Source organism: Squalius cephalus (genome assembly GCF_949319135.1).
Source record: "Squalius cephalus genome assembly, chromosome: 11".
NCBI classification, from domain to species: domain Eukaryota; kingdom Metazoa; phylum Chordata; class Actinopteri; order Cypriniformes; family Leuciscidae; genus Squalius; species Squalius cephalus.
In genome coordinates, this window is record NC_137132.1 from 2,680,208 (window position 1) to 2,692,881 (window position 12,674).

At 38.9% G+C, this 12,674-nt stretch overlaps 2 protein-coding genes across 3 annotated transcripts in view; both read right to left on the bottom strand.

Moving 5' to 3' along the window:
* Positions 1-12,674, bottom strand: part of LOC307167413 (NACHT, LRR and PYD domains-containing protein 3-like) — a 146,364-nt gene that overhangs the window by 45,722 nt on the left and 87,968 nt on the right. The gene's annotated exons all lie outside the window — the stretch shown is intronic.
* Positions 1-12,674, bottom strand: part of LOC307167408 (NACHT, LRR and PYD domains-containing protein 3-like) — a 147,815-nt gene that overhangs the window by 8,510 nt on the left and 126,631 nt on the right. Inside the window, exons 12-14 of the mRNA XM_079886483.1 lie at positions 5,527-5,700; positions 3,563-3,736; positions 2,896-3,069 (exon numbers count right to left, since the gene is read on the bottom strand). Coding sequence (XP_079742609.1) covers positions 2,896-3,069; positions 3,563-3,736; positions 5,527-5,700 — 522 coding nt within the window. The remainder of the gene's footprint in view (positions 1-2,895; positions 3,070-3,562; positions 3,737-5,526; positions 5,701-12,674) is intronic.

The following is a 12,674-nucleotide window of genomic DNA, read 5'->3' on the forward strand; positions in this document are numbered from 1 at the left end:
CAGTCATTTATAGATCAATCACCTCCACTCAAAAGAGAGATTGAACACTTGAAAAAGACTATTAGATTTAGATACTATTAAAGTATCTAAAAAAGAAATACTATTTAGATTTAGAAAATACTATTTAGAAAAATACTATTTAAAATACAGAAAAATACTATTTAGATTTAGATTTCCCACCAGGAACACATTAGGAGAGTTTTATATTTTAAAAATGAATTCTCAAATGTTGTCTCTCAACTTAATTGACAAGAAATAGCCGGGATTTACGTTTTAGAAAAAAAAATGGAAAAGAGGAAGAAGTAAAACAAATTTTGGATAAACATAACATTCACAGAGCTGGTGATACAATTAAACCTCCTCCTCGCGATTAATCACAGAAATTTTTTTTAATTAATCAAGTTAATTTTTTTATCGATTGACAACACTAACTAAAATACTAAAATCTCACAGAACAAAATGTGATAGCTGCTGATAATACTGAAGGAGCTTATATACAGTGGGTACGGAAAGTATTCAGACCCCCTTAAATTTTTCACTCTTTGTTATATTGCAGCCATTTGCTAAAATCATTTAAGTTCATTTTTTTCCTCATTATTGTACACACAGCACCCCATATTGACAGAAAAACATAGAATTGTTGACATTTTTGCAAATTTATTAAAAAAGAAAAACTGAAATATCACATGGTCCTAAGTATTCAGACCCTTTGCTCAGTATTTAGTAGAAGCACCCTTTTGATCTAATACAGCCATGAGTCTTTTTGGGAAAGATGCAACAAGTGTTTCACACCTGGATTTGGGTATCCTCCTTGCAGATCCTCTCCAGTTCTGTCAGGTTGGATGGTAAACGTTGGTGGACAGCCATTTTCAGGTCTCTCCAGAGATGCTTAATTGGGTTTAAGTCAGGGCTCTGGCTGGGCCATTCAAGAACAGTCATGGAGTTGTTGTGAAGCCACTCCTTCATTATTTTAGCTGTGTGCTTAGGGTCATTGTCTTGTTGGAAGGTGAACCTTCGGCCTAGTCTGAGGTCCAGAGCACTCTGGAGAAGGTTTTCGTCCAGGATATCCCTGTACTTTGCCGCATTCATCTTTCCCTCGATTGCAACCAGTCGTCCTGTCCCTGCAGCTGAAAAACACCCCCACAGCATGATGCTGCCACCACCATGCTTCACTGTTGAGACTGTATTGGATAGGTGATGAGCAGTGCCTGGTTTTCTCCACACATACCGCTTAGAATTAATGCCAAAAAGTTCTATCTTGGACCAGAGAATCTTATTTATCACCATCTTGGAGTCCTTCAGGTGTTTTTTAGCAAATTCCATGTGTCTTGCACTGAGGAGAGGCTTCCGTCTGGCCACTCTGCCATAAAGCCCCGACTGGTGGATGGCTGCAGTGATGGTTGACTTACTACAACTTTCTCCCATCTCCCGACTGCATCTCTGGAGCTCAGCCACAGTGATCTTTGGGTTCTTCTTTACCTCTCTCACCCCCAATTTCCACCGGCTGCGTTACGGCTGCGTTGCGGCTCCGGCACGGCGGCGGAGGCAATAGGTTTCCATTAAAGTCAATGAGTGTATTTCCACTGAATGCGGTACAGCTGCGTTCCGACTCCGGCGATCCGCAGCCCTCCGGAGCAGATACGCAGAGCTTCTATTTTTGCCGGATGCCGGAGAGCTCCGCAGCACTACAGGGCAGAATGCGCAGGACAGGAAGTCGAGCAAAAAAACAGAACAAACCAAAACAAAATAAAAGATCCGGTTAATTTTCTAAATAAAATACACCGTGATCATGGCGGATCATATTTCCCTACACTACACCTTGAAAAAGTCATAATATGCCATTCCTCATAACGTTCTGTTTATAGAAACTATATATCGCGCGATCATACGTGAATTAGCGAGATCTCGTGGGTCCTCGTGACTTCAGCTGACAGTCATGGACGCAGCCGTTCCGCAACAAATCCGGACCTGGTGGGTATTGACGGATGACGGAACACGGAGCTGTCACGCAGCGGAGCCGTTCCGCAGCCGTTACGCATCTGGTGGAAATTGGGGGTCACCAAGGCTCTTCTCCCCCGATAGCAGCAGAAATTTTTTTGTAACCTTGGCCAGATCTGTGCCTTGCCACAATTCTGTCTCTGAGCTCTTCAAGCAGTTCCTTTGACCTCATGATTCTCATTTGCTCTGACATGCACTGTGAGCTGTAAGGTCTTATATGGACAGGTGTTTGGCTTTCCTAATCAAGTCCAATCAGTATAATCAAACACTGCTGGACTCAAATGAAGGTGTAGAACCATCTCAAGGATGATCAGAAGAAATGGACAGCACCTGAGTTAAATATATGAGTGTCACAGCAAAGGGTCTGAATACTTAGGACCATGTGATATTTCAGTTTTTCTTTTTTAATAAATTTGCAAAAATGTCAACAATTCTGTGTTTTTCTGTCAATATGGGGTGCTGTGTGTACAATAATGAGGAAAAAAATGAACTTAAATGATTTTAGCAAATGGCTGCAATATAACAAAGAGTGAAAAATTTAAGGGGGTCTGAATACATTCCGTACCCACTGTATGTATACAGTGATAGGCCTCGTATTCCTATAGGTAGACATGTATCAGCTGAGAGTCAGCTGATGCGAGCTTGACTAACGTGACCTGCCAGAACTGAAGCTACGCTTAATGTTTAACAGTGCAAGGAGAGAAACAAACTATAAGGGTATTTACCACCCGGTTACACTTACACTTTCAAACAGAGGTGAACTAAATTAACAAATTGTAGTCTTGTCAACTACCAATTGTTTTATTGTAATGAATGTAATAATAGTTTGATTCCCCTATTCCATCGTGATGTTACTTTATGAATAAATGAATGTGAATGTGTCACGTAAGATCTTACCCTAGACTCTCCAGTTTACATTCAGGATTCTCCAGTCCAGAAGAGAGTAGCTTCACTCCTGAGTCTCCTAGTTTATTCCAATTCAGATCCAGTTCTTTCAGGTGTGAGAGGTTTGATCTCAGAGCTGATGCCAGAGAAGCACAACCTTCATCTGTGACACCACAATCCCTCAACCTGTAGAGAACAATGACACAGTCTTCACACTCTCAGATCGACAGAGACTTTATTATCAAAGAGAAAGCAATAAAAAATGCTCAAATCACCATGGTAGATTGTTTTAAACATTTTTTTAAACAATTGTTTCAATATGCCAGTGAGTTTGACTGTTATTCTAAGAGATTATGTTTCTATGTGAAATAGAAAGATTATTTAAAAACTTCTAACAAATTAAAACTTTATATCACATAAAACTATAGACAAATTGTAACAGAAGAGGTTAATCTTTTAGCTCAGGTCTACCTCACAATCGTTCTTAAAAATCGTCTTAAATGGGTGTAGGTGGCTATGAGAAGAAAGGAGGGAGTGGGTGGGGCAGGGCAGGGCAAGGCAGGAAAAATAAAATGTACAAAATAAAATTATATGAATGAATATGAATATTTTTCACTGTGCTGAGATTTAGTGTGTTTAAAGTAAAGAGTGTTAAATGTTACCCCACGTATGATCTTACCCCAGTGTCTCCAGTTTACAGTGAGGATTCACCAGTCCAGTAGAGAGCAGCTTCACTCCTGTGTCTCCTAGTTTATTCTCAGACAGATTCAGTTGTCTCAGGTGTGAGGGGTTTGATCTCAGAGCTGAAGCCAGAGCAGCACAACTTTCATCTGTGACACCACACTCACTCAACCTGTAGAGAACAATGACACTTTTCACTCAGTAGCCCATATACATTTTGATGCGTATTTTCACACCAGTGTGATTAGAACATTCAGTGCATCACATGATCAGCTGCTAAATGTCAAATGTGCTTTCACACTTTGGCTTCCTACTTCAGTGCTCCCTTCTCTTCAAGATGCCCTAAACATTCACCACTCTATCATGGGTAAGTGGCTGGGAAAAGGAACCATCACTCTTCACATTGGTGCTGGAAGGATCTACCGCCGACATCTTCCTGTGCCTTCAAGTGAATGACCCAAACATATACTGAAATACTGGAGAGATCCTTACCTGGGGAATGGAATGTTTTAAATTATGTCTTCATCTACCCAAAAAATCTTACTCTTGTATTGATCAACTCGCCATCAATGCTGGCGACCATCAGGAGCCCTGTTCAAGACTGCAAGGTGGAGATTCCAACTGAATGTCGGGTGTTCCAGGATGTGTTCAGCAAATCACCACCTCATCGCACCATGGGACTGTGCTATTGAGCTGCTGCCTGGGGCCAAGTTACCAAAGGGTAGGATCTACCCGCTATCCATTCCTGGGCAGAATGCCATAGAGGAGTATGTAGAAAAGGCACTGCGTGAGGCATACATCAACCATTCTACATCCCCTGCCGCTTCCAGTTTCTTCTTCATGGCAAAAAAGGACAGTCTTGAGGCCTTGTATTGACTATCATGCCTTCAACAAGAACACAAGAACTAACTTGTTCATTCCTACCCTCCTTCCAGAAGCCTAAGATCCAACGACCAGGCTCTGCTGGTAGTCCCTCGCTTTAGACTCAAGCGTAGAGGGGAGCGTGCATTTGCAGTGGCAGGGCCATGACTCTGGAACATCTGCCTCTAGAGATTAGAACGGCACCTACCCTGTCTGTCTTCAAGTCTCTATTAAAAACCTACCTGTTTTCTTTAGTATATTGATTTCTTCTCTAAGGTTGGTTCTACTATTTTATATTTGAGTCACCTTCCATTTTCCAAGGATTCATGAATGAGGTGTTCCGGGATTATCTAGATTGCTTTGTGATCATCTACTGTAGTCAACATTTGAAGTGGATCAAAACTTTTTATCAAACTATGACATTGGCAACTGTCAAGATTTCCAGATTTTTGTTTCAGATCTGCCCAAACTTCAAATGGCATTTAAAATTTGAAGGATGCAAGAGTACAACTCATTGAGCTTTACTGTTTTCATTTACTTCTGTTTGCAGAGGTATTGGCAGAAGTAATAGTGGAAGCAGTAGTACTGTAGTTGCAGTAGGTTGATAATCATAAAAGGTAGATTGAAACAAAACAAATATGCATTAATTGAAACAAAATTATTATTTAAACTAACATTTAACATCTCATTCACCATCACCATATTAGCTATAATCAACTAAATCAAATGTCTTGACAATAAATTATAAATGTTAATAAACTTAAAGCACACCTTTCAAACTCAAATAATTGTTCAATAAATTGTATTATTTTGTGTCTCATTTGATTGGGTGGACCAGATGTCAATCTAAGTGGGCCAGTGCAACCCTGCACTAATATAGCTTTTTCCACAGATGTGATGTGATGAGAGTGGAAATGAAAGTAATCAGCTTTAGCTTCAGCTATCAAACACATTAACTGTGATAATGTTGAATGTCATTCATGAAAAAATATTATATGTTAATTACATTCCAAAACACTCTGATATGGTCTCAATATGAACTATCTAAAAACATATCTCTCTGAGCCCCAGAGCATGTGACTGTCAGAGAGATGATCTTACCTCAAAATCTCTAATTTACAGTGAGGATTCTCCAGTACACCAGAGAGCAGCTTCACTCCTGAGTCTCTTAGTTTATTCCAATTCAGATTCAGTTCTCTCAGGTATGAGGGGTTTGATCTCAGAGCTGAAGCCAGAGCAGGACAACCTTGATCTGTGACACCACACTTACTCAACCTGTAGAGAACAATGACACACTATAACAAACTTGGTTTGCAACTTTAATAAACCAGTAGTTACTTAAAAAGTTCAGGTAACTCACAGAGCATGCATGAATAGAGGGAAAACTATCAATTCTTGAAAGAAAACAAACAAACGTATCAAACGTGATGAAATATCAAAAATACAAAAAATCCCAAGTCTTCTCTTGCACCTCAATGGGCAATTAATCCATAAACGACTTAAAGGCTAAAAACACCAATCTGTAAACAGTCCTCAAAAACATTGAATTCACCAAATGTTCTGCTTGGTTCAAACAGTTTTTCAAACTACAAGAAGTTTCTGCACCAAACATAAAGGTCTCATATACAAAAGTCAGAGAACTTCAATTAGGGCCTAAAACCAACTGAATCATACATATACTTTTTTTTTTTTTTTTTTTTTTTTTTTACAGTATTTTATCTTTCTTTATTTTTGTAAAATAAGTATGCAGTTTTCTCTTATCCTTAATATAGCAGTGTCACAATACTCTTCACTCTCTCAGATCAAAACACACAGGGCCACATTTCCCAAAAGCATCATGTAAATATTTTTATATGGGATAAAATCAGATTCCGGTATGTTACATGGATTATAAGTATGTAAATTACCGCAGGTGTATGCTTGGTAACACATGGCACTGATGAAGGGTTGAACCCAAAAACGTTTTGCACATCTAGCACTTTTTTTTCACTTTTTCACTTTATTTGTGGCCTCTGGACAATAAAATCCTATATTCGTGTGCGGATCTTTTTTGGATCTATGCATCGCAAGAAGTTATTATTCATTAGTTTGGGACTAATGTTTGGCGCTACGCCTTTTCATCCCCTTGACTGAATAATTAAGTAAATATAATTTCTTAATTTATCTTTGTAAAGAAAACTCATTGCTTAACTGGCAACTCTCTGCTGTCTCAGATGACAACATATTTTCTTGTTGGCTGCCATAACTTCTGTTGGTTGCAATTCAACCTCACCGCTAGATGCTGCTAATATTTACTGCACCTTTGGGAAACAAACTGTAATTTTAGGATGATAAATACAAATTGTTTCTACATTCTACTTAGGTTTATAAATAGTCTACATAATAATACATACATATCACAACAATCCTCTATTCAAAACTTTGCAATATTATTATTATTTTTTTTTAATCTGAACATAAATATTATCATTCCCATTAACAACTATTGTTATGTGCCACATGCACTAACATACAGAGCGATGCCTGTTAAAAGGTGACGCCCGGAGTTCCATCTCCTGCTCCCATAAACACACAACGAAACAAAGTAGTCAAAGAGAATCAAATTTTATTTTAGGGGTAAGATTTCATTCGTTTTGAAAAGGAAAAATATAATGCAAAAATGAGAGGGTTCAGTCGGACACAAAAACAAAAAACAAAACAGGTCTTCTAACTAAGTTTTAGATCGTCTTTCCTGGATTTAGAAATAAACAAAAATGTACAATTCTTACCTCCCTGCTAACCCGTAAACAGGAGAAAATGTTAATAGAAAAATAAAAAGGGCCTCAGACCTCTCAATTAGTCTCAGTGAATGGTGCGGGATATCACAGTTACCGGCCTATACCGCTAACAATGAAACGCCGCTCACAAGCAGCTTACTCTACCAAAAGGAAGAAGCACACGACAGCCAACCGGCTTTCAACACCACTGTGTTTGGGCAAAAACTTGTTCACACACGCGCTCTACAACAGCATGAAGCAGGAGGGGGAACTCGATGAACAAGCCTTTCACACAGCTTATATTCACGCGCTGAGTCCACCAGCCCCGCCCTTCTAAGCAGCTGCACCTGTTACACTCAAATGAGCGTAAAGCGACAGGGAGAGAGAGAAAGAAAAACAAAAAGAAAACACATGCACAAACTCCTTGTTCTAGACAGTATAAACACTTTTACGCTCTGACACGTAACACTCCTCCCCTACCAAAAGATTAATGGTTATATTACATTGATCTCACATTGATGCGCACCTACTCGGCATTTTCAGCACTGTGCGCTCTGGACAGCGCATCGGCGATTAGGTTTTCAGCGCCGCGCTTATAGGCAATCTCTAGGTTGAACTCTTGAAGTGCGAGAGACCAACGCATTAAGCGTTGGTTCGCATTGCACATACGACTGAGAAAAACCAACGGATTGTGATCCGTGTAAACTTTGATAGGAAACGTTGAACCACCCAGATAAACCTCGAAATGTTTCAGTGCCATCAACAATGCGAGAGCCTCTTTTTCAATGGTGCTATATTTGCACTGACAGCTATTAAACTTCTTCGAGAAGTAACACACTGGTCTTTTGATGTTCATTTCAGACGTCTGCAGAAGGACAGCTCCCGCGCCAACCATACTCGCGTCAACCTCGAGTTGGAAAGGGCGTTCGAAAACAGGGGCGGCCAAGACTGGGGCGTTACACAAAAGATCTTTCGTTCCTGAAAAAGCGCGTTCACAAGTAAAAGTCCATTTAAAACTTTGTGAGGGCCGGAGAAGGTCTGTTAGAGGTGCAACAAGAGTAGCAAAATTGCGACAAAACCCCCGGTAATATCCAGCCATTCCGATGAAGCGGCGTAACTCACGTTTGTTTGTGGGTCTAGGAAACTCTGTTATAGCCATGATTTTGGCATCTACTGGGCAAACCTGACCTTGGCCCACACGTTTTCCAAGACGTTTTACTGTTAGCGACGCATCAGCTAATCTGAAGAACACTTCACGTAGCGTTTCAACATGTTCTTGATGCTTAATTTGTAATTCTAGCTCTTTTAATTTCAGTGCTACAACAGGATCAGAGGTGGGTAGAGTATCCAAAAACTGTACTCAAGTACAAGTACTTATAGAAATATTTACTCAAAGTAAAAGTAAAAGTAATAATCTTAATAGTTACTTGAGTAAGAGTAAAAAAGTATCCAATGAAAAAACTACTCAAGTAGCGAGTAACTAGTTACTTCGGATCATATAGGCCTATATATATATATATATATATGAAGACTTCATGATGCAAAAGCCTCTGACTATATATATATATATATATATATGAAGACTTCATGATGCAAAAGCCTCTGAGTGCCATCTGAAATTTTCTTCTAAAACAATAATTTTTATCAAGCTCGTATATTTAAGTTCAGTAATTTCACTTTAATGACAATTAATAGGTAGGCTACTTTTCATTGCCATTTAAGTGTGAACATAAACATACAAGCTTGATAAAAATGCTCTTTTAGAAGAAAATTTCAGATGGTACTTAGAGGCTTTTGCCTCTGAAGTCATATATATAAAATGATATTATTTAGATTTTGTTTATTTAAATGACTATTATTATCAGCTATCTTTGCAACAAAAACAGAAGAGAGACGTAAGCATTATTTTTGCCATCTGTATAGCTCGAAAATCATTGCCTGTCCTCTGGTTTGTATAATAGTAACTTATACAACTACATTTGGATTATTAGACAATGTCGAAATAAAGTGAATCTGCAGAGTGTTGCATTCAAAGGCATGTATTGACAGAGAAGAGTTAAAAACTCTTAACATGCTCGCGCTCATGACTGCTACTGAACATCTGAACACAAAAAAACAAACAAATAAAAGTACATCGACGGATCTTCTTCTGGCTGTTCTCCAAAATATAATCAAATGTATATTTCTGCAAGCATGTTTAAACTGGTTAACTGTCTACGGCAGGCAAAGGAATTCGTTTTCAAGTCGAGTTCACACGCCACTGCGCAACAATACACACAATACCGCGGGATGGCGGGTGTTCATAAACTGTGAACAATGGTAGCTTTATTTAATGTAAATTAATCTATATAAAAACGGGTAATGTCATACTTTCTAGTATCATGGCATAATAATCTGTTTGGTTGTAAAATGTATACGGAGTGAAATGAAATCGAATATATCGTCCTGACTCCTGTGGAATCATTCATTCACAGACAGCTTACGAAGATGTTCAACTAATAAAGATCTTCATCGCTGGCAAAAATATGATGCATTTGAAGATTTGCTCTCACTTGACTGTACTGTAGGTCCACTGCCACTTCATCTAACGCTCTTGATGTGCTTAAATCTTCCTGTTACGACTCCGAGTCCAGTGTGAATTGAAATCGCTTCAAATGATTCAGAGCGTGCAGGGAACTGAACAGAATCAGGAACTGAATCATTCAAACTGATTCGCGAACCGACTTAGACAGATCTGCCAACTTGTTTGATGAAGTCTTTGAACAGAATCGACTCAAAAGAGTGATTCATTTGTGAATTGAGCATCGCTCAAGTCCAGAAAAAAAGATACAGCACGCTTGGAATAAACTACGCATTTAAGTTAACAACACATATTGCATTAAAATAAAGTAACGAGAGGAACGTCGCCCAATGTAACGAAGTAAAAGTACAGTTTTTTCATTAGAAATGTACTCGAGTTAAAGTAAAAAGTACCCACATTCAAATCTACTCTTAAAAGTAAAATTTTTCTAAAAAAGTACTCAAGTAAATGTAACGAAGTAAATGTACTTCGTTACTACCCACCTCTGAATAGGATCAAACTCACGTGTGGGGGGTACAACTGATTCTTCGATCAAAATAACAAGAGAGATCATTTCGGACAAGATTTCATTTTTGATATCAGCTTTTAGTGCCGAAGGCGAAACCGATATTTTAAAGCTCTCCGCAATTTGCAGTAATTCTTTCTTTTGAAAATGATCCAACTGCTCCACAGAGGGGGAGTTAATAAAAGCTTCAACCTCACTCTCCATATTTCCTCCCCCCCCCCCCCCCCACTAAAATTAGTTTATCTACTTTTGAACAAGAGAGAGAGAGAAAAAAAAGAATAATAATTTGACTTTACTCACCAACTTTGAGGTTTTCGTTTATTTTCGTGATTGGAGAATTATGAATTTTGATGACGAGCCCCCATTATGTTACGGAGAGGGACCGCCTCGGGAAACCGAGTGGCAGTGCACATCAGCGTGAGAACATATTGGTGTCCACTTTTCGATTTTGGGAGTGGCCCTACACAGTCTAATATTAGCCTTTCGAACGGTTCCCCCACCACGGGAATTGGGTGTAAAGGCGCGGGTCGCACGACCTGATTAGGTTTCCCCGCGATCTGACACGCACGACAAGAACGGCAATATTTCGCAACACTTGCTTTCACTCCAGGCCAATAAAAATATTTCGTAAGACGCTGAAGTTTTATTGACTCCAAAGTGCCCTGCCATTAAGTGATCGTGGGCCAGTTCAACCACAATAGAACGATAGCACATGGGCACTACAATTTGATAGGATATTGGGGGGGGGGCTCATCCGGGACCTGAACCTGGGACCTCTCGCAAGGTAAGGGTAAGATTTCATTCGTTTTGAAAAGGAAAAATATAATGCAAAAATGAGAGGGTTCAGTCGGCCACAAAAACAACAAACAAAACAGGTCTTCTAACTAAGTTTTAGATCGTCTTTCCTGGATTTAGAAATAAACAAAAATGTACAATTCTTACCTCCCTGCTAACCTGTAAACAGGAGAAAATGTTAATAGAAAAATAAAAAGGGCCTCAGACCTCTCAATTAGTCTCAGTGAATGGTGCGGGATATCACAGTTACCAGCCTATACCGCTAACAATCAAACGCCGCTCACAAGCAGCTTACTCTACCAAAAGGAAGAAGCACACGACAGCCAACCGGCTTTCAACACCACTGTGTTTGGGCAAAAACTCGTTCACACACGCGCTCTACAACAGCATGAAGCAGGAGGGGGAACTTGATGAACAAGCCTTTCACACAGCTTATATTCACGCGCTGAGTCCACCAGCCCCGCCCTTCTAAGCAGCTGCACCTGTTACACTCAAATGAGCATAAAGCGACAGGGAGAGAGAGAGAGAAAGAAAAACAAAAAGAAAACACATGCACAAACTCCTTGTTCTAGACAGTATAAACACTTTAACGTTCTGACACGTAACAATTATGGATGTGGTCTCATTATACACTAACATTCCTAACAAAAACCCCCTCCTTTTGAATTTATCATTGACATGACTTTACTTTTATAAAAAAAATAAAAATTTCCTCTTTGAGGATAAATACTATTTACAAAAACAGGGTGCAGCCATGGGTTCTAAATTTTCTCCGGTTTATGCTTGCCTATTTATGGGATATTTAGAAGAGAGATACATCTGGAAAATATATATATTTTTTCAATAATATTGTTATGTGGAAGAGATATGTGGATTATGTATTTTGTATCTTTAGGGGCTCCAGACATCTTCTTTTTTTTTTTCTTTTTTTTTAATAATTCAGTATTTGAATAATATAGTGGATTCTATTAAGTTCAATGTGGAAATTGATTCCCATTCTGTCGTTTTCCTTGATACTAGGGTTATATTTGAATCCGGTACGTTATCTACCTCTTTATATTCCAAACCAACGGATAAAAATAGTAGTCTCCATGCAGCAAGCACTCATCCATCTAATTTAATAAAAGGGCTACCCTATACCCAATTCTTTCGACTGAAGCGTATATGCAGTGTAGAATCAGTTTTTGATCAACAATTGATGATAATGTCTAAGCATTTTATTCTTAGGGGTTATCCAAAAAAATGTCTGGATGTCGCTTTGGAGAAAGTAGAATCGTTCTATATATTGGACAAACAAAAGAAGTCCCATTCTGTAGTTTGTACCGCTACTTATTCTGCACACAGTCAAGCGATCAAGAATGTGATTAAAAAAACATTGATATACAGTATACTTGTGATCCAGTGGGTGAGAGTCTTTTTGTAGATCAGCCTCTTTTTTCACATTATCGAGTGAGAAACATTAGAGACTATTTGGTCAAATCCGACACCTTCATAAAGGCTAGTCCTGATGGACGTATAAACAAGGACACTGGTTTCTTTCCCTGTCTTAAGTGCGTGGCATGTAGACACATCCATAGAAGGGGTTTTTCCTTTCATAGTAGCATAACGAACC